The 22,906-nt window shown below is 40.5% G+C and overlaps 1 protein-coding gene across 9 annotated transcripts in view; it reads right to left on the bottom strand.

Annotated features, from left to right (window-relative positions):
- MEIS2 (Meis homeobox 2) overlaps window positions 1-22,906 on the bottom strand; it is a 212,259-nt gene that overhangs the window by 132,240 nt on the left and 57,113 nt on the right. For all 9 annotated transcript variants that reach the window (XM_017539504.2, XM_017539500.2, XM_017539506.2 and 6 more), the window contains exon 8: window positions 14,762-14,907. In XM_017539504.2, the coding sequence (XP_017394993.1) occupies window positions 14,762-14,907 (146 nt within the window). The remainder of the gene's footprint in view (window positions 1-14,761; window positions 14,908-22,906) is intronic.

Below are 22,906 nucleotides of genomic sequence, written 5' to 3'. Positions count from 1 at the left end.
TTTTTTGAGACAAGGTCTCACTCTGCTACTCAGCCCAGAGTACAGTGGTGTGATCGCAGATCACTGGGTTCAAGTGATCCTCCCACTTTGGCCTCACAAGTAGCTGGAACTAACGGTGCACAGCAGCATACCCGGATAATTTATTTATTTTTATTTTTTTGTAGAGACGAGGTATCACTATGCTTCCCAGGCTGGTCTTGAACTCCTGAACCCAAGAGATCTTCCCACCTCAATCTTCCAAAGTACCAGGATTACAGGCAGGAGTCACCACACCAGGCCAACACTGAATATTTTTAAAATGCTTAGTAGTCATTTGTATTTTTGCTTTTGTGAGTAGACCTATTCGTCTTTTGACTTTTTATTCCCTTCATTTTTTTCTTATTGATTTGTACAATGCTTTATTTATTAGGGGCACTAATCCTTTGCCTGTTATTAATGTTACATATTTTTGCTAGCTTAATGTTTTCCCTTATTTTGTATATGGTGTTTTTTCGGTATTCAAAAGCACTTAATTTTCATATGTATGTAATTTAATCTATCACAATTTTTCTTTATAATTCCTTTGCTTTTACTCTCAAAACATTTCATTAAACGAAGGAAAGAGAAACAGTCATATCTACTTCAAAAACTCTTAAATGTATAACATATTTTGATGAAGCCTACTGATTATTTTTTTCTCAACTGACTTGAAGTGATGCCTTTAAAATTAGTAAACTTCTTTCTATATTTGGGTTGATTTGTGAATTCTTATTTTATTCAGATGATCATTGTACCCACTGTGTTAGCCAATGCCATATCATGTAGCTTTATAATACACTTGAGTAATTCCCAGTGCACAAACTCCCTCATTTTTCTTCTCCAAAAATATCTTGATTTTTCTCAGTTGTTTTCTTATTCATGTGAACTGTAGGATTATTTTTCTGTCCCAGGAAAGACTATCTCACTGGAAGTTTTACTTACTGGTCTGTCATTTCAAAAACTGCTCTAACACCTTCCCTCTCTTCTCCTTGTTGGTCCCAGCCTTAGGTTTTTCCTGTTGTCTGCTTTAGTCTCTCTTGCTCTTGGCTTCTGAGCACTGTCTGAGAAAGGATGAAATTATATGGACAGAGTCCATTCAGCCTGTCCTCTTTGCTCCAAGGATGAGCTTCTGTGTCTTCCTAATTCACCCTCCTCCACCCTCTCCACAGCTCCTACTCATCAGTGGAGAGAAGCTTTTTCCTGAACTCCCTTAGCTTTCTTCCTATCTTTACAAAATGTGTCTGTTTCTCTCTGGACCTTCCCAGGCGTGCCTTGGCCCCCATCTTTACTGGCCTCCTGTTCTGTTCTGCTCTTTTTCTTTTTTTGAGATGGAGATTTGCTCTGTTGTCCAGGCTGGAGTGCAGTGGTGCTCGGCTCACTGCAACCTCCACCTCCAGGGTTCAAGCAATTCTCCTGCTTCAGCATCATGATTAGCTGGGATTACCGGCACCCAGCTAATTTTTGTTTTTTTTTAGTAGAGACAGGGGTTTCACCTTGTTGGCCGGGCTGCTCTCAAACTCCTGACCTCAGGTGAGCCACCAGCCTCAGTCTCCCAGAGTGCTGGGATTACAGGTGTGTGCAACTGCCCCTGATCCTTCTACAGAGTCCACTTCCTCTGCTTTGAAACTCCTTCCCTTTTCACATGATCTGATTATGCCCCTACTGGTCTGATGTCTTTATCTCTGCTCACTACTTTCTTTCTTTACTTCTTTACATATAGTCTTCAAAAGGATTCTAACCCCTTGCTCACTCTGCACTGTCTCTTTTTTTTAACCTTTATTCAGTGCCATGGTTTCAAGTATTACTTCTGTAAAGATTAGCTCCAACTCTCAAATTATAGTGCCACTATTTCCAACTTCCACAGAAGTTCTCCCGCCTCAATATCTGGCTGATGGGTCTAAACCTAAGTCCTCAACATACCTTTAGAATCTTTGCTCACTCTTCTCCCGTATATATTCTGTGCTTCAGCCTAGCTGAGCTGTAACATCTGCAATCTCTGTATGTAGAATCAAAGAAAACCTGACTAAGGGTCCAGATTGAAACTATCTTCAGGGGGGAAAAATCCCAGTCATCTCTTGCTGCAATGAGACAATTCTGTGTCTAGTATGAGACTTTACCTTCCTTGGACTGGGCCTATGAGACCGTCATTTAGAAACATAAAACCATTTTTCGCCACCAGCTTGACCAGGATAAAAAATGGCACACTGATGGACCAGTTAATTTTCAAGATGAAGAGTTTAGGGACAAAGAACAAGGAGACCCAAACCCCCAACAAGTTTGTTCCAAAGCTGTAATAACACAAATGACAATACGTTTATTACGAAGTTAGTTTGCAGTCTTCCGATTCTTTCTCTTAAGTTTGAGTATACAAATTCCAAAAGTTACTTTGACTCATGCTGCCACATATGAATGGTCTGTCAGGTCTTTTGCCTTTCTCCTTGTACGTGGTAGGATTTGATCCCGATTCCAGACTTAGGGCAAAAGAAACAAGTGCAATACTTGTCTTTGAAGAGTGTTTCACCCACATCCCAGTTCGGGTTTAATGGAGTTAAGACAGAGCAAACTATTTCAATGGATTATATGAAAACATTAATAGACACCGTTTTACACTTGCAGAGTATTTTGTCCTTTTCAAAGGCTATTTCTAATCTTAGCTAACCCTCAAAACAATGTGAGAAAATGAGCACTCAGATAAATTAAATAACTTGCCCAAAATAATACAGAGAGCAAAAGGCTGTGCTAAGACCATGACACTGGTCAAGTCTTCAGTTTTGTCCTAACTCCACTACTTCAGGTATATCAACTTTTAACGGTAGAGATTTCTTTCACCATGCCCTGAAATGTTTGTTTTTATCAGCACAAAGAGTTAACAGATTATCCTCACTATCTAAAGGTAGGAAAGTCGCATTTTTTAAAATGAATTACAGACATATCTAGTGTCTGCTCCAACCAGAGTCATGCAATTTTAAGCATACTTCTTTTTACGTAACTGATTATATATACATTTTAAACAAGCATGGGGGTATTTGGAACAGCCATGGACAAAAGGGTACAGGTACATAGGACCAAAGAGCATTAAATCATTTTTCTGTCAAACTTGCTCTGCAAAAAAAAAGAAGAGAAAAAAAGAAAAAGAAATGAAAAGAAAATATACAAACATTTTAGAGGATTTCCAGACTGGCAACAAAGGTCATATTAAAAACTAATGCCGCCGGGCGCGGTGGCTCACGCCTGTAATCCCAGCACTTTGGGAGGCCGAGGCAGGTGGATCACGAGGTCAAGAGATCGAGACCATCCTGGTCAACATGGTGAAACCCCGTCTCTACTAAAAAAACTACAAAAAACTAGCTGGGCATGGTGGCGCGTGCCTGTAATCCCAGCTACTAAGGAGGCTGAGGCAGGAGAATTGCCTGAACCCAGGAGGCGGAGGTTGCGGTGAGCCGAGAGCGCGCCATTGCACTCCAGCCTGGGTAACAAGAGCGAAACCTGTCTCAAAAAAAAAAAAAAAAAACTAATGCCTTTTCACATGATCATATTTAATTACACTTAAGTGTTTTACTAGAAAACATAAAACCTGCAGGACTAAGCTCTAAGAGGGGTTTCTATCAAAGTGCCATCAGGTAATCCATGAGATTTCGCTACACAGTTCTAAATTTATAGCTTCCCAGAAACTAACACAAAAACTGAGCCTGTAATTGACTATTAATGACCCCATGTTCCCATGCTCTCCTACTATTTTTTGAAACATTGACTGCGAGGAAGGGTTTAAAACAAGCATAGCAACCCATGAGCTGCCTGCAGGTATCTTGAAACACTGAAATGGAGCCTGTAACTTTTCACCATGGGGAAACAAATAAGGTTGCTTTACAGAGAGTTCCAATGTTTCACCAAACCTACAGAGAATAATCCAGCATTCATCTTTTCTATTGATAAAAGCCTTTTTTCTTTTTAAAAGACTAGTGTAGTACCACCCCAGTACACTTGGGTTGTTTTTTGTCAGCATATGTTGGGATCACATCATGTACTCTGGATAAGGAAAAAGTCATTTCCCAATTGTCATGTGGCCTGAGTCATGGGAATATACTTTTCTAAATTATTATAGAATAAAAAAATATTTCCAAGACAAAATTAATTCTGGAATGTTTGTGACTGCAGGAGAATGATGCAAAAAAGTAAAATAAAATCTAGACAGTTATAATGTGATAACAGAAGTATTTAAATTACCAGCAGCAGCAAGATTTGATGCAGAGATTAACAAGAGGAGATCTTCATTATCTGGCTGGCTATGTCAGGCAAATCAGGTATCAGCAAATTTGGCGGGGGGAGAGTGGTGGCTGGAAGGGAACTAATTAGCGGCCCATGTTAATTTTCTATAATGCTCAGAATAACTAGATAATAACATTCTCTTCATTTCTTGTCATCGCAGCATCCCATGACAATATCTCTTGAGTTGTAATTCTTTTTGTGTGGACAATCAAGTCAGATTCAACAAATATTCATGTTACCTATTATAACCAAGAAGTAAAACTATAGTTTAAGAAAAATTATCTGCCATTATATTGTGACTTGACAACTTATCCACTATTAGATAAAAACAACTTAAATTAGTTCTGGCAGATTTGGGATTTGGCAGTTCAGAATATGAATAGCAAGCAAATGTAAAAGCATGAAAATGGCATTACTATTATGTTTTAAGAGGATAATACACCTTTAAAGGGTGCCAGTGATTATTCTGCATACTGTAAACAACTGCTGCCAATCAATTTAGAAAGTGGCACACAGCATATAAATGTAATAAGGCAAATTCCATTCAACCCACCTAATGCTTCCTACCCAAGTCACTATTTCTTAACCGGAGAAATGGGGCTGGATATCATCTTTACACTTCATAATCTGTTCCAAATTGCAAAAACAGAGTATAGCCTGGAAAAGGCAGGACCTTTCCAGGAGTCCTCTGAAATCTGTGCAGTAACACTCTCTGTAATCGAAATTAGTCTTGAATGTTAAGGTCATCTTCTGACCCTGTCCTGCAGCAAAGCTGAGGGACAGTCAGTATTCTCATAACCAGTCAACTTAGCCTGTAATTCCCAATCACGCCACTTCTCTATGGAATATACTTGCAAACTGTGGTCAGGTGGAATGAAGAAATGGAAATTTTCCCTATGATCTGAATGAATATTCAGGGATTTCACTAAATAGCATTTAATGGCACTCTCTTCTTGGAGTTTTTAAATAGCTGAATATTCAATATGCACATGCCTTCTATGCTCCTTTATTCAAGGGTCCTCAATTTCCCATCTCCTTGAATTCTTTAACATATTTTTAAACAGTTACACTTCGAGTGATATTTTATGAAATTAGGTGCTAAACTTTGAGCTAATAATTATTTTGGTTCCTTTTTGATGGTAATTTAATAAGCCTTTCATTCTTCAATCTTTTCATTCAATTCCCTTTTTTTTTTTTTTTTAAAGTAGACTATATTTATTAGATCAGTTTTAGGTTTACAGCAAAACTGAGAGGAAGGTACAGAGATTTCCCATAAATCCCTGGGCCCCCACATGTGTAGCGTCTGTCTTATCAACACCCTCTACCAGAGTACTACATTCGTTACAATGATGAACCTACATTGACACATCATCATCACCCAGGGTCCACAGTTTCCATTAGAGTTCACTCTTGGTGTTGTACATTCTATGGGTTTGGACAAATGTATAATGACATGTATCCACTATTATAGTATCATCCACAGTAGTTTCACAGCCCTAAAAACTCTGTGTTCTGCCTACTAATTACCTATTTTTAAAATGTGTCTGTCAGTTAGTAGCTCATAATCTGGGAGGTAAGTTTCTCAGTCTATCTCAGGTGAACCTCTTTTGAAACAGGATTGTCTGATGTACTTTGAAATGTCTTGGCATATCCTAAAATGCTTTTGCATTGAGTAGACTATGCATTTCATTACCCCATGAAAAGCCATTGCACCACCACTGTACCAGTGACTTTACCTCAATGTCACTCAGAACCATGTGAACAAAGGCTGCTGAATCCCAAACACATCAGAGTTTCCATGCAGAAGCCCTCAAAATCCAATTCAAAACACCCAGTTGGGACTACAAATAAAAGGTTATGACATAGCAATATGCAATTGTTTCCCCCTCAAGAGAGACAAAGTAAATTCAGATGTAATTTTCTCTCTTCTAGAGGAACTTCTAGGATTCAACACAACATTAAATTTTTGGCCTGTCTCTTTAATTTGAGAAATTGTAAAAACGACAACAGATGGCACACAGAATTGACTTATGTCCTCTATTCTTTACTGAAGAAGCGAGTGCAGAGAAACTTTGATAAAGGCAGAAGCTCAGTATGCAGGTCACTATTAAAATTATCTGGTGGCTCTTTGGACAGCTAGCATCAGAACACTCAGGCTTTCGTTTTTAGACATTCTTTAAAACTAACCAGTGATGTTGTAGGTTGCCACTGGTGGTCACAGCCCCAGTGCTCAGCACCCTCCCAACCCAACAAGGACATGATGGATGTGCCATTAGCTCTGAACCTCAGCAACCTCTGAAATTACCCTTCTGCCCACCCCCAACTCCCATCCCCACCCCTCAAAATCATTATGAAATAGGAAGAACGCTCAAGCTTACACTTAATTGGAAACATTGCAAAAGAAGAGGAATGCTTAGGACAGCATGTCCACGGGAAAATAAATCACCCAGCATTGTTATTTAATGCATTGTGACATCATTTCCTGAAATTAAACAGAGATGACACCAGTTCAGACAATCTCTAGTATAAGATTCCATTCAAATAATTTACAGATGTTTTCTCCTGGCAAGCAGGAAAACAATGCAAAGGCTAAGGCTAGGGACGGCCCCATTATGCTGCATGTTTGTGGGAAGCTGTCTCTGCTGGTGCTTTCAGCTGTGTGTTCTGCATGTGCATTTCCAAGTAAATATTTCTCATGAGCCTCAATTGTATGCATGCGAACAACGGCATCTCTGAATATGAGAAAAACCATTTCTTACTGTATAACTAAGGTCAGCATTTCCTATTTGATATTAATTTGGCTCACAGCTATTTGTATTATGTAAACCGTCTCAGAATCACGAAGGCACTAATTTCCAAGCAGAAATAACTAATGTCCATGAAATACTGATTCAATTAACCATTCAAGATGTCTTAAAAGATGTCTAATGATAGAAATTATCACAGTGTCTCCAGGGATACATTTGTGGAAATGGACAAGTGGAGAAAATGGGGCTAGAGGATAAATGAGGTAAGTAGCCCTCTCTCTCTAACCCTTGGTGACTACATAAGATCTGAGAGGCCTCAAGCAGCTGGAAAGCCAAGCACACAACCAAAGACCAGAATATCTGGGTTTGTGCAGCACATCACACTTTACGAATTGACTACCTCACTGGAGCCACAAAGCAACTCAATCAGCTAAGTAGAACAGGTAACATACTTTTTTCATTTTGATGGTAAGAAACAGGTTCAGAGAGGTTGAATATCACAGAGTTTGCACCTAAAGCTTGTAAGTTCACAGTTGGTGACCCCTTTTTTAAAAGCCATTATCATGGCCGAGTGCAGTGGCTGGCACCTATAACCCCAGCACTTTGGGAGGCTGAGGTGTTAAGATCACTTGAGGCTGGGAGTTCAAGACCAGCCTGGGCAACATAATGAGATACCATCTCTACAATCAATAAATCAATAAAAAATAATAAAAACTATAAAATGCTGTCTTGCAGAGAGCCCAGATTTTCACACTCTAAGGAAGATAGTAACTCTATATTCTGTTTATATCCTGGAAGACAAATGGTGAAAGAGAGCATTCCGTCCCAAAAGTAGCACCATTGGAGACATTCTGAACTACTCCATAGACCTTTGCTTCTCCACTATCCACCGCATCCCTGAAGGCTAACTAGGACACTAGCTTTCACTGAAACCAGGACTCTCTGATGCTATCACCTAGCATCAACCAGCAGCCACCGAAAGTTAATATGGCTTTCAGAAGGCAGAATGTAGACCATGTTCTCTCCTACTGAGGGGTATTTGTCTCCTACTGAGGGATATTGCTTTTTTTTTTTTCTCCAGGCTGGAGTGCAGTGGCACAATCTCCACTCATGCAACCTCTGCCTCTGGGGCTCAAGCAATTCTTGTGCCTCAGCCTCCCCAGTAGCTGGGACTAGAGGCATGTGCCAACATGTCTGGCTATTTTTTGCATTTTTAGTAGAGATGAGGTTTCATCATGTTGCTCAGGCTGGTCTTGAACTCCTGGCCTCAAGCAATTTACCCGCCTGGGCCTCCCAAAGTGTTGAGATTACAGGCATAAGCTACCGCACCAGCCATATTTGGGATTTGTTTGGCAAAACCTGGTCTCTCTATCTCCACAATCCCAGGAACAAATCTAGTAACTTTGGATGCACAGGTCCATTGGTCAAAGCCTCCTGCTGGCTATTTAACTAGATTAAAATAAGAATTNTCCACAATCCCAGGAACAAATCTAGTAACTTTGGATGCACAGGTCCATTGGTCAAAGCCTCCTGCTGGCTATTTAACTAGATTAAAATAAGAATTATAGTTACTTAATATTATGTACTTATTATAAGAACCAGGCACAGGGCTGAGTAGTTTATATTATTTCATTTAATCCTTGAAATAACCCTACTAGATGGAACTAGAATTATTCTTATTCTACAGATATGAAAAATGAGCCTCAGAGAGGGTAATGGCTCAAGATAAAAAATCTACTGTGTTGCAGATTCCAGGCCCTCTGCTCTTAACCTTAACACCGGACTGCCTCATTTAAGAAGGAAGCCATCTGGATCTGCACAAGATAAAAGCTAGTCAAAGGGCAAAATAGTCTAAGTCTCTCTGTTTCTCTCTCTCTTTCTCCCTCGCTCTCTCTTCCCATGTGAGTGTGTGTGTGTGTGTGTGGACATTACAATAACAAATTTAACATTACTAAGTTTACTATCACATGGTCTTGATGGACTCACTGGAGAAGAGAGACAGGTTTCTCTAACATAACATGGAACCATGTTTACTCATAACTTGGGTGCACTGTCTCTGTAGGATGGTATCTTTTAAAACACATTTTTATTACCAAACCCAGGCCTTTATACAATCCCGTAAGACAGATTCTAATAGGCAAGCAGTAAAAAGAGCAAACACCTGAGAGGTGGGCTTCATTCCTCTCCCCAATCCCTGAAGGATGTGAAAAGGGGACAAAGCATTTTGTCATGAACAAAAGGCAGAGGCTTTAGAATCTGCAGTTTCAGGATGGCTGCATACATAGTATTATATCACTTTTTTTTTTTTTTTTTTTTTTTTTTTTTTTGCCTTTTTTTTTTTTTTTTTTTTTTTTTTTTTTTGAGACAGGGTCTCATTTTGTCACCCAGCCTGGAATGCACAGCCATGATCATGGCTCCATGAAGCCTTTAACTCCTGGGCTCAAGTGATCCTGCCACCTCATCCTTCCAAGCAGCCAGGATCACAGGCATGCACTACCGTGCCGAGCCAATTAAAAAAAAAAGATTGTAGAGATGAGGTCTTGCTATGTTGCCCAGGCTGGTCTCAAACTCCTGAGCTTCAGGCATTCCTCCCACCTCAGCCTCCCAAAGTGTTGAGATTATAGGCATAAGCTACCGCACCAGCCATATTTGGGATTTGTTTGGCAAAACCTGGTCTCTCTATTTCCACAATCCCAGGAACAAATCTAGTAACTTTGGATGCACAGGTCCATTGGTCAAAGCCTCCTGCTGGCTATTTAACTAGATTAAAATAAGAATTNTTTGAGACAGGGTTTCATTCTGTCGCTTAGAGAATAGAGGGCAGTGGTTCCACCCTAGCTCACTGCAGCCTCAAACTCCTGGGCTCAAATAATCCTCCCACCTTGGCCTTCTGAGTAGCGGGGACCACAGGCAAGTGTGAGACCACACCAGCTAAATTTTTATTGTTTTGTAGAGATAGGATCTCATTATGTTGCCCAGGTTGGTGTCCAACTCTGGGCCCCAAGCGATGCTCCCACCTCGGCTTATATCGCTTTGAAAAGTAAAACTTGCTTCTGGTGTTATAACACACATCTTTGAAAGAAGTCCCACATCTCCTAAGTGTGAGCTTTATCCCTATGTTTTCAAATACGAAGACCTTTAGCCAGAAACTGGTATGAGCAAGTGGTGTCTTTGTGTGTGAGCACTTCCTGTTTCTATTCCATGATCAAATATATTATCTGTAGCACAAGTGGAGGAGCTCTTGAAGGTGGCAAGTGGAGGTGCCCGAGGGCCTAATTGAGCACACTAAGGGCTTCTTGGTGTGGAGGAGTTTTTCAGGGTTATGAATAAACTGTCAGCCTGGGTATTATTGCTTGCTGCTTCTTTCTTCAGCTTTGAAGTCAAATAAAAACAGTTGTAATGGCAGGCTGACTTTTATGATAACATAATCTCCATGTGTTCCCAAAAAAATAATCTCCATGTGTACTTCTGTAGGAGTTCCCTAAGTTTTTGTCTGTTTGTTTGTTTGTTTTGCCACTGGGTACTTTCCAGCAAAGGCACACCCATTTCCAAGAGATTCTTCAATCTTCACTGGATTTCTTTGCTTGAGGAGTTAGACAGAACCATCAACCAAAGGAAAAAGGTAATGGTATACACAGCGTTTTCGCTAGAGGATTTTCTAAAAATATGTATAGATAGATTTATTTTGTTAAAATTTCTGTGAGTTTTTAAAGAGGGGATTTTTCTAAGGGCCATTTTGAAAACAGTTAGAAACTAAAAACTTGAGGCTAATTATTAATATTTAGCCCCAGATTAAGCAAATTCAAAGTGCTTAATTCTGACTATGGAAACTGTTTATCAAATAACCTGATTTTCTAAATGACACTTTAGACTTTGTTTAAATATTTTCCTCAGTGTAATCAATTAGTGCAAGTTTGTTACCTTTCCCCCTAAAGTTGGCGGTGCATAGGAATTTGAGAGATTGTTTTAACTGTTACAGTCAGCGGAACTTGTTCTTCCAAGAAAACTGAGGGTGAATGATTTTTGTCATATTGAGACTAAGACTTAACAATTGCTACAGTTGGTCTTTGTTGAGGCAGGTTTTTTTCCACCTCTGGGCCTTTTGAGGTATTCAGAATAGGTGACAATAGCCTGCAGTTGAGAACATATGTAGAAAGACCCCTGTGGCTTATTGGGAAAAGTTGCTCCACGCTGGTTGGGTGTTTGGAAAAAAAAATACAACCAGAGTTCTTTTATGTTCTGCTAGTTAATGAATGCATGAATGTCAAAATGGGCCAATGGCCCATTCAGGGGGCAAAGCCTTAGCAGCCCCCTTCTTTAAGAACACATCCTGAGATGCAAAATACATTTGCTTAACAAATTAAAATAATGAGATAATTCAATTAGCTTCTTTTTTTTTAAAAAGAAAGAAAAAAGGGTACATCGGGGATTATTGTAATACAAGAACAGGTCACACTGCACAAAAGGGACAAACCGGTTTCAAATCATGTTAAAGAGACTAATAATGGAGGAATGCACAGTGAATCATGCACTTGTAAAGAAATTTACATGAAATAATAATTTAGACTACATCTATTTTCAGTGAGCCAGAGCCAACATTTCACTTTGAAAGTTGAAATTAATTAAATGACAGAAAAATATAGTGGGGCATCTCTAGTTCCAAGGACTTCCTCATGCCTGTTAGTGCATGTAAGAAAAGAAATCTAAATTAACGTGTCGCTAGTTAGGGGTCTCTATTCTTGGTTTCTGAGCTCAGAATTATAGCTGAGTAAATCTTTCAGCTCATTAAAGATTGGAAAGTAAAAGTGTTACAGGACCATCCTCATCAAAGTTACTGAACCTCTTCTCTGCAGTGGGGTGAAGTGTGGATGAAGAAGGAAAACATTTTCAAAGTGCAAGCAGGGAATTTCCTTAAGCTACAAGGGAGGTGCAGAAAAGGCAGGGGAGCGGCGCAGAGAGGAAGATGGGAGACAAAGCCAGTGGGAGAAGTAATGAAAGGGGCATGTTGTGAAGAAGGTCAGGAGAGAAATAAAGCACTTAGTGAAAAGCAAAAGCAAAGAGAAAGGGGGGAAAAGTGGAAAGAACGACCCATGAGGCTGGGACAGGGCATTGCTCTGACTAAATGTCCTTGAGCAGAACCGAAACTTAGGAGCATGGGAAAGGAGCTTATCCATCCTGCAAAGTGTCCCTCTCATTTGAAAAACAGGGAAACAGAAGGTCCAGGGAACTGAATAGACTTCACTGAGGTTCAGCCAGTAGACAACATCACAGAGTGTGAAGTGCAGACTTCCCCACTCCCCGACCGCAGGCTATTTGAGTCCTCTCTCCCCACCTGGAGGACAGGCATTCATTAAAAATTGTAGTTGGACAGAGAATTTTGCACAAAGCCTTGCATACGTTCCACTACATGAAAGCACTCTCGAGATGCGTACAAGCTCTTACCATTGGTTCGTGGCACAGCAGAGTGACAACACGCTCCCAGAAATAACCGGCCACCCACAATTCTCAGCCTGTGGCCACGGTGCATGCTGGGTGCCGTCCTGGGTAGCTGGGTGGGAGATAAGACGTTAAGGGCTCCTAACACTCCCACCTGAGAGTCAACTCACAGACTACAGGTGTAAGGCATTCTCTATTTGGAAAGGTTGGGGTAGCAGGCAGGTTTCAAAACAAGAAAAGAAAATAGCACCTGGCTTCTCCATGTTTCTCCCCTGTGACTCTGAGCATACTGATGGTGAAGACAGTGAGATTTCCATGCAACTGTTAAACGCGATCATCATTTTGGCAAAGTCATCATAATGTGGAAAAATCACGAAGTTGGGGACTTAGAAGGCTTGGGTCCTTGCCTCAGCTTGACCTTCTGCTAGTCAGTTCCCTTTCTGGATCTCTGTTTCCTCATCTGTAAACGCAGCAGCTGCATTCTCTAAGGTTCTACTGTTCTCTGACATGGGTTTTGATGACAGAGAAGTTGAAAACACATGTAGCTGTTTGCGTGCAGAGCAACTGCTGAAGTCTTTATTTTCCACCAAGAAAGACCAAGCATGAAGGAAGACAGAGGGAGGGAACCAACCAGGTGAGCTCGTCAGGAGAAGGCAGCTGGCCCCGTCATCCGCAGCTACGCTGCCTTTCTTAGTTGCTACTCTAACCAAACCAACCTTCATTTAAAAATGAGAAACCCCTCCCCTCACACTCGACTTCCAAATTAAAAACATTTTACAGGTTAGTAAATCTCCAGCTGAGGTGATGTAGCAAAGAACAGCTGTGAAGTAATTTTGATAATGATGAGAATAATAACCACATGGCAAGGTTCAGGGCTTTGCTGTTGCAGCTTCAGTGCTCCTGAATAGATAAAAGTGATTAAACACTCCTGATTATCCCTGACCAATATGTAATGGATTTACAGCCCTTTCAATTAGTCAGTATTTGCTTAGGACTCATTATTTTGTCTTTGGTTAAGTAATCAGCCCAGAGACCGCATGTTCTGTCTAATTCCTCTGAGCCGAGTCAGTGCAGGGCCCTGACCTTTGAAATGGCCATAGCTGCAAGGCAAGAATAACCACTACCACGGCAGCCCCGTTGGTTCTCCCAGCTAATCCTGACACCACAGGCCGGATCGATACACCTTAGTTTGCTACTAATGTCCTTACATCAAAATGGCCGATTTAGGAATGTGAATCTATCACTTTTCCCTCCCCACCACCGCTCCACCCCTTGCCCTTTGTAGCTCTGCAAGAAGAGCAGATCAGCAGCCACCACCATAAATAAAAGTGGAACCTTGTCCTGGACCCATGACACTGTAACTAATGTCATTCAGCATGGCAACGCACAAGTTAGATAATCAAAGAAGACCTTCAGCTTTCAATGTGCTACTCTATTTTTAAGTATTAGCCTAAATAGAATGGCCTGAAAACAATATTATAGCAAGAAGCATCATCTGAAATTTTTACTGGTTTCCCAGAATTTCCAAATGAACAGTAAAAGATGAGCATGCCTAGTTTCTCTGTAAAAGTATATTGTAATATTTTTTTTCTCATGAGAGTCTTAGAGTCAACAGTATGTATCCACACATACAAGGATTGCAAACAGGAAGATAAATTGTTAGTTTTAAAACGTTGCACATAGTAAAACCAACAGGGTTAGCTTTTAAGATAATGGACTTGAACAGCTAAAACAAGAATCTTTAATGTCCACCTTGCAAACAAAGGCATTATAGCACCTATAACCCTTCTGAATTTGTCATATAAATACATGACATATTTTCAAACTGCTTCAACAATTAAAGCTGCACCTGATACTGTGAGCCTGGACATGCATGTGGCAAGATGCTTTTTTTTTTTTTTCCTCCTAGAGGAGATGGCTTTTGTTAATAGTGTAATCAGCAATGTTTATGGATTCGTGAGCTCCTTACAGCCATTTCCCTTGGTTGCTATTGCGTTACCCAAAGTTGCTCTAATACCTTTTAGCATAAATAACAAATTTACTTATATCTGTGGTTCAGGGTCTTAGACCATTTTGAATAAAGTCCATTCCCGGCTTCTTAAAACAAAAACCTGCTACTTTCTAGAGGGTGCTCTTTGGATGGTAATACTTGATAAAATCCTCAACTGCCCTGTTACTCATCAGATTTCAAGAATAAGAAAACAGCACCTTAATTAAAAAAACAATCTGTATGAAACCGTACAACTTGCTAGCAAAACAAAAACTATTTTTTTTTCTCTTTCATCTTGACTTACTGTGAGATGCTGGAAGAGCCATGCTCTCATGATATTTGTTGCTACTTTGGGGAAAATGCCTCTTTTCTTCTGGCGTTTTTTGTCCTTATCCGGATCATCATCATCACCTGTACCAGGTGAAGCTACACTGTTGTCTAAACCATCCCCTAGTAGAAAGAAATAAAAATACATTAGAGAAAACATCGCAAGCGTGCCAACAACAAGTGCAGCTAATGATGAGCTCAGCTAAGCTTGTTGAAAGAAATCCATTAAGCGGGTATATTCTCTTTCATTAAAGTATAATTGGAGACACAAATATGTAAAAGACAAAATTAAACCAGGCCTCTTCAAATGTTAATTTTGTGTGTCTCACACTTGCCCATATCATTAATTCAATTATAATTGTGCACTTGACACAGTGCAGTAGCTCTTTGTCAATTATGGAATCCAATGTGGGAAAACCGCCATCAGAAAACCCATTGGGTGGAAACGCATCCCCAAGCCCAGAGTGAACACATACTGTAGGGTAATCAAGTTAAATGTTCTGTAGTCTATATATTCTAGGCTGCCTGCATAGGTGACAGTAACTGTGTCACTGTTCATTGCACATAACGCACTGCCTGCTCAGCCCCTCCTAGAGCTGTCACCTCCTAAGCACGCACATTCACACACTTCTCCTATGACCCTGCACTCAGCATTTGCATGACATGAAAACTTTTAGCTGTCTGCACCACTGATCATTATCATGAAAAAAAAAAAAAAAAGATACACATCAAGGTAGGGTGCTCACTTAATCAGAAGTTTCTATCAACATCTTTCTCTTCTGTGCTTTTCTCCAGCATTAATTGTGCATTAGCAAAAATCATTTACTTTTAACAGTCATAGTTATTTTTTCTTGCCCTCCGGCAAAAATGCCTTGAAAGCCTGCCTGCAGGGCATCTAAATTATGTATCTGAAAAACTCTTCTGGCAAGGCATTGCAGGACCCCTACTTTCTTAAAATTCATACGAGCACGTCTTCCTGTTTTTGGGAAGGCATCAATCAAGAGCAGCAATATATGCCATATCCCTACATTAATATTTGAACTAATAACTTTAAAAAAAGGAAAGAAACAAGATCCGACTTGTGGCATAATCAAATGCAAAATAAATGAAGAATACGGGGACAGCACTGGGGCTTTATAGATGGCTGTGTTTTCCTTGCACATCATTAGCCTGGAGCCACACGAAAGAGGAAAACAGAGAAGTAGAGAGTTTATGCTCCCTGCTGGTGTTTAAGAAGCCAGGGTCCTGGAAGGACATCTGGGAATTGCACTGAGATGGGGGTTTTTGTAATTTAAGAATAGACATTCATTAGCAGTAAATGCCATAAATCCCATGCTAAGTAAAAACCTTGTCCAAGAAAGCCTAAAACAATAAACTCCGTGCTCAATGTAGCCTGAGCTGGACGCTCTGTAGCTTCCCGAGGAATACGAGCGACCCAGCAGCTCATTCCCAGCCCTGCTCCCTCCTCTCGGACTGTGCTACAGCACAGCCATCCTACACACTGGGCCACTTGCCTTCTAACTTCTGGGTCTGCTCTGTGGGCTTCCCTGTACCTGTGCTTTTCCTTTCGTGCCAAAAAAGACTTCAACCTTCTTTGACCAGAGAAGCAGAAAAGCCACAGCAAAGAGCTGGCAGATTAATTTTATTGACATTTCCATTTTCACTGCAATGCGATACCCTCCATCACATGGAAGAGATGACCCTCACTATTTACAGACTGACAGGCCACTTCATTACAACCACCCTGCCCCAAGGCAAAGCAGCTCCCTTCCATCTGCCCAAACACTAGAGCATGACCCCGAAGTTGCTGTTCTCTTTTTCTTTGCCTTCTGTTGTAATAATAATAATAAAAAAGACCCCATATAGTCAAAGAACAAATCAGTACACAGTAAAGCAAGAGGCGTTTGACTCTTTCGATACTGAATATACGGAGTCTAGTTTTCATCTGTCACCCTCCCTGCACACCCATGTACACCAGGGGGTCGCCTGGACAAGAAGACACACACACACACACATACACACACACACCCAAGCTCGTGCGGGGACACGTGCACATGCTTTCCACCATGCCAAGAAACTGCTGCAAGGCAAATTCTCACCCACACTAATGGCTTCTGACTGCTCCTTGGCAACCCTAGCATTTTAACCTGGGTGGATGTGCTCTCCAAAATACAGACACTGGAGCGATCTCATCAGCTGTTCATGTGACACAGATGGAGAGTGGCTATTAGGAGCCAGTCAGTGGGCCTTGGGGATCTGAGGTGCTGTTCTGTAGCCTGAGGCGATTTTGAAAAGCAGTACCCGGAGATGAGGAAAAAAAAATCCACACTGCAAGTGCAAGTTTGAAGTCAGTCAGTCTGTCTGTCTACCTACCATGGATAAAGATATCTTTGTCTCTTAATGTGAAATCTATGTAGGCTATCTGAATGTACATTTCAGATAATGTATGTATGGAATAACTCTTCCTTCAATGTCTTCCAAATATAAAAACACACTCTGTAAACAATGCCTGTGTGTATATATTTCTTTCTAAGCACATATGGTTTCTGTGTATATGTTTAAGCTGAAATTGTCAGGATTTTGTTAAAATCTCATTTCGCTTTTTTTTGATAGATTTTTGAATGCACTTATTTTAAAAGGTTAATGGTTTAATTGAAGGAAGTTCAACGAAAAAAGTCATTTGCCTTTTTAACCCAATCAATGACCTTAAAAATGAGAGACAGCATTTCCACAGTGCATTTTTTCTTTCTTAAAAGCAAAGAGGGCTGGTAACACCTTCAAACTATACGATTCACTATATTTAGCTCCAGAAAAAATATAGCTAGATTGAGCATCCTTTCACGACTGACTTAAACTCGAGAAGACAGGAGCATCACGTAAATTTTAATATAAAGCAATCCATTGTATCTAAATGTAAAATATTTGCATTTAGATCCAGTGTAACGAATAGTTATAAACAATAATGTGTCTAGTATTGTATTAATTTAAAATTTTGTGTCTAGTATCTAGTCATTAATATATGTTTATACCTCTATAAAAAGAGGAATTTTCCTCTCCCTAATACAACGATAAATACAATTGTTTTTTCCTCCAATGGACTGTGGACCAACTCCAACACAGAGAACTAACAACAACATAAAGAAAATTTTTGAAAGGCAACTGTGTGAACTGCAACCTAAAATAAAATTTTGCAGCTGATGCTAGAGTTAGTAACTCAACGTGGATATTGGTGTTTTTTTGTTTTAAGGCTGTGTGTGTGTGTATAAGATAACTGGCAGTCCTTGGCACATGCATCAAATGAGTTTATATGCTGCAAAAGGTATGTATACCAGCACAAATGCACGTGCCAGATGAGGTAAGGAGATAGCATCTGAAGTTAGGATTCAAAATTGTGGAATACTTGAGGGCAGGAACTATTTCTTGTTTATCTTTTGGTTATGAGAGGATACCTCCTTGTCTGACTCAGAGCAGATACCCAGTGATTATCTGTTGGGTGAGGAAATTACTAAACTTATCTATCAGCTTATGCAAGGGCCCTCTCCACTTTTTGCCAACCCCTACAGTGGGGCAACTGCCCACATTATATACCTAAAGGGCGAAGGCCTTGTTCCTCTGGAACAGCTGAGTGGGTTACCTGTGTGCACACAGTAACTTCTAAATATGCCAGGAACAGAGCTTCTTTGAAGAACTCAGTATCCACAGGGCTTTTTTAAAGTACTGAAGCAAAGGCCATTCCACTAGCATTGCCACCTCTGATGATGAAAAGCTATATAAAGAAATACTGGGCATGCTTCTTTTGAAAGGTTGCTAATCCCCTGACCAAGGGTATAGTCTAAGTTCTTGGTAAACAAACTCAAAATAAATGTGCACTAGTGAAACATATTGTGTGTGACCACAGAAAGGAAGACTCAAGCCCTGTGGACAGATAAATCTGAAGTGGATTAAATGATCAGAGGAGATTGTCAAAAACATAGGTCCCAGGCCTCATCCCAGACCTACTGATTTAAAATGTCCTAGGACAGGGAAAAGGAGTTTGTATTTTTAACAAGTGTAAGTTTGCTCATGCAATCAGTGTAGCACTGGTGCTTTAACTGACTCTGGGAATCCACTGACTAGATTATCTAAATTAAAAAGAGATGCAGCCTCAGGAACAGGTAGTTAGGTAGGAGTGAAAATTCTGTTATACTCCCATGAATGAGGTTAGTGGTCCTAGTGAGTAAGTGCAATCTGGCCTAGGCCTTATTCACTGTGGGAAAGCCCCATCCTAGTCTGGTAGCAAGGGTTAAACAGAAAGAAAGAAGCTATAGAACATTGGCTCTGTGCATTGGCACCACCTAAGAAATTGTGAGAAATGCAAATTCTCAGCCTTAGCTGAGACCTACTGAATCTGAAACTCTAGGTGTGGGGCCCTGTTAATAAGCCCCACAACTGGGTCTGATGCCCACTCCAGCTCGGGAACCACTGCCATAAAGCACAGAGAGCATCCCCTTGGCTTGCTATCCTGCTTTGTTGTTGTCTGAAGGCCTGAATCTAATCCCTAGGTCCTCCTCCTGTCTTAAGACTCTGAAGCATTTTGAGAGCATCTGTAGCCGGATTTATAGCCACCCATGCTCTCAAGGAAGTCATACATGCTTTCCTTAGCTGAGCAGATTATGCTCAGAGCATGATATTGCTCTGGCAGGTACCTCCAGCATACACCTACTTAAAAGAGCAATAATGAGTGTCTAACTGCAGGAAGCTAAATCCTGGGATACCATGGGCATCTGGGTGTAGACAAATATCCATATCCATAGCTGTGTATCCACTGAATCAAGGAAGGACATCACACTATGAGAGGATCCTCAGATGATTGATTGTAAAGCAGAAATTCCATCCAGGCTGTGTGCAGTGGCTCACACCTGTAATCTCAACACTTTGGGAGGCTGAGGTAGGTGGATTACCTGAGCCCAGGAGTTTGAGATGAGCCTGGACAACATAGGTGAAACCCTGTCTCTACAAAAAATACAAACATCAGTCAAATTTGGTGATGTGCACCTGTAATCACAGCTACTTTGAAGGCTGAGGTGGGTGTATCACTTTGAGTCCCCGAGGTCAAGGCTGCAGTAAGCTATAATTGCACCACTGTACTCCAGCCTGGACTACGGAGCGAGACTCTGTCTTAAAAAAAAAATAATAATAATATTCTCACAAAAACCACCTAGGCAGGCTGGGCATAGTGGCTCATGCCTGTAATCCCAGTACTTTGGGAGGTCTGTTTAGGAGAATTGCTAGAGCTTGGGAGTTTCAGACCAATCTGGGTAACATAATGAGACCCTCTCTCTACAAAAATTTAGCCAGTCATGGTGGTGAGCATGGAAGATTGAGGTGGAAGGGTAGCTTGATCCCAAGAGTTTGAGGCTGCAGTGGACAGTTGATTGGACCACTGCACTTTTGCCTGGACAGCAGAGTGAGACCCTATCCACCGCCCCCCCTCCAAAAAAAGCAATTATCCTGGCAAAAAGATGCCACTTCATTTTTCGGCAGATTGCTTTATTCCATTTACCCAAAAATCTATCTATATTTTGGATACCAAGTACACGATTTGGAATGAAAAAATGATGGAAGCAGTGATGTGTTGTGATGAGTCTGATACCACAGGGATGTGGCCTTCTTTCTCCTTATCTTATCAGAAAAACAATGCAACAACCAAGATAATTCTAGTCTATCTCCTTCTACTTACCCCACCCCCACCAAAACTGACATTTGCCATTGAGGAAACTGAAGCCAGTAGATTAAATCCTTGCCCAGGATGCCATAGCTACACGTAGTCAAGGATAAACTGGAGTCCAGACATGGCAACTTCAGCTGGGTGCTACCACCACTGGTATTCTCACATTAACAATGTAAATAATCTTTTACTTTTCAAAGCATCACCACATCTGAATGCTGCTAGCAATGGGAAATCCAAACCATGGTTGATTCTATAAGAAATGGGCTAAGCACAGAGAACAGATTAGTACTGCGGCCCTGGGGTTGAAACTGAGCTAGACCTGGTCCAAGTTGGCTTTGAATAGAAATGTGTACACTCTTCTCCAGAAGTCAGTCAGTTCCTGCAAGAGCTTTAATTGTATTCAGTACAGCAAGAGTTCTTGAGACTCAGATTTTTCATAACTGGTTTAACACAGTCCAAATGAAGATTCTGACATGGACACCACCAGAATGACCCTCAGAGCCCAGAAATGCTACCAATATTTGAAGAGCTACTGTTCATGCAGTAGGATCTCATGGGCTTTGATGTCATCGCTGTGCAGTAACAATTAAACACTTCACAGAACTGTGATTAAAATGATATAGTCACATTCTTTAAAGCCACTTTTTAAAAGATAGAATAATGTTTCTATGACAGTTGGCACACTGTCAAATAAAATAAACACCTAAAGCTGACCTCTCAGCCATGTCTCTTCAGAGAAATAAGACAAATTAATACGTATTTGGTTAACAGTACTTGTACTTCTTTTAGGGAACTTGTGGTACATTATTTAGTTGTCATTTCTCCCTAGTTCTAGACCAGCTTTAATAGTTAAATATGTTCATACAAAATATATGTTAAGTAAATAAAGAATGATAGCTCATCTGGAGGAACAAGATTTTTTCTGTCTTTTTTTGTAGCAATAGAAATTTACCATATTCATTAACATTTTCATTTTGCACAATGTAAGTCCACTAATTTCATACATACAAAAACATAGGTAGACAGATATTAATATTGATATCTTCCAGACAACCCATTTCCAGGAAGTAGGTATATTTGTGAATAGATACTTACATGTGTTATATGCTATTTTAAACCTAAATGTACATAAATTATCACTATTTAAAATACTTCAATTTGTGCACAATTATGGAAATATATTTATAGATGAACTGAATGTTTTTGCCTATAGTCAGATATACATATACACATCCATATGCAAATTTCAACTATTATCTCCATTCTACAGATAAAACCGAGACTCAAAGAAATTAGATAACTTGTCAAAGGCCACAGAGAGAGTGGCAGAGGGCAGTTGTCCTCCACAGCCCATGCTCACCTTCTCTATTCCTTTCCTCAAACCGCTGGGAGAAGAAGATGTGAAGGGTGAAGCTAAATTCTCAATTTGCCATCACTGCTACAGAAATAAACGCCAAGAGAGAGGCCCTGTATGTTCACATTTATGTCCCAGAGAGACACTGGATGACAGTACACTTAAAATTAAATATGAACCAAGAAACAAGCATCTGCATAACTTTTGCACAGATGAGTGTATCCAATATGAGCCTATCCATTATCTACAGGCATATTATTAGTTCCTGTGGATCTAAAGCTCAAATCAAATATGATTTTGAAGCAGAAACATCTGCTGAATTTTAAAGACTTTTCTGAGTCAAGGGATCTTTCAAGATTCCATACCTTTAATCCTTCCTGTTGACCTTGAATGCCCTTTCTCTTCATTTTTCTTTCCTCCTTTCCCATTCTTCTTTACTAGCAAACTCCTACTCAACCTTTAAAACTCAATGAAAAAGGAATCTCCTTCAAAAAGCTTTCCCCAGCTCCCATGAACAGAGCTAGTGTACTATGCTCTCTACTTCCTCAGGAGTTTGTTCTTACCTCTGTTATTCACTTTCTTCTTGCACTTTCTCTGTTTACTAGTTTGTCTGTCTGTGAGCTTTTACTAGTTTGTGTGTCTGTGAGCTTTTACATTTCTGATTCCCATGCCCTGAGAAGGACTAACCACTCAAATATTAGTGAAATGTACAGATTGATAGCAAGAGCCTCTAGGTGTATTAATTAGAACCTGATGAGAACAAATCTGCTTTGAAGAACGTGCCCAGGAAAGAGATTTCCTGGCTTCTAGTTCACCAAGCTTTAGGTTCCCTCCCTCCACTCTCCCTGCCCCATGGGCACTAGGTTAGATCCCACCCAGTGTGTGCAGATCTGCAGAAATGATGGGAGACACATGTCATACCCTGCTTATAAAAATAGTGCTCCGCCGGGCGCGGTGGCTCACGCCTGTAATCCCAGCACTTTGGGAGGCCGAGGCGGGTGGATCACGAGGTCAACAGATCGAGACCATCCTGGTCAACACGGTGAAACCCCGTCTCT

This window comes from Cebus imitator, unplaced genomic scaffold (assembly GCF_001604975.1).
Source record: "Cebus imitator isolate Cc_AM_T3 unplaced genomic scaffold, Cebus_imitator-1.0 Scaffold119, whole genome shotgun sequence".
In the NCBI taxonomy this organism is placed as follows: domain Eukaryota; kingdom Metazoa; phylum Chordata; class Mammalia; order Primates; family Cebidae; genus Cebus; species Cebus imitator.
This window is presented reverse-complemented; position numbering and strand designations above follow the sequence as displayed.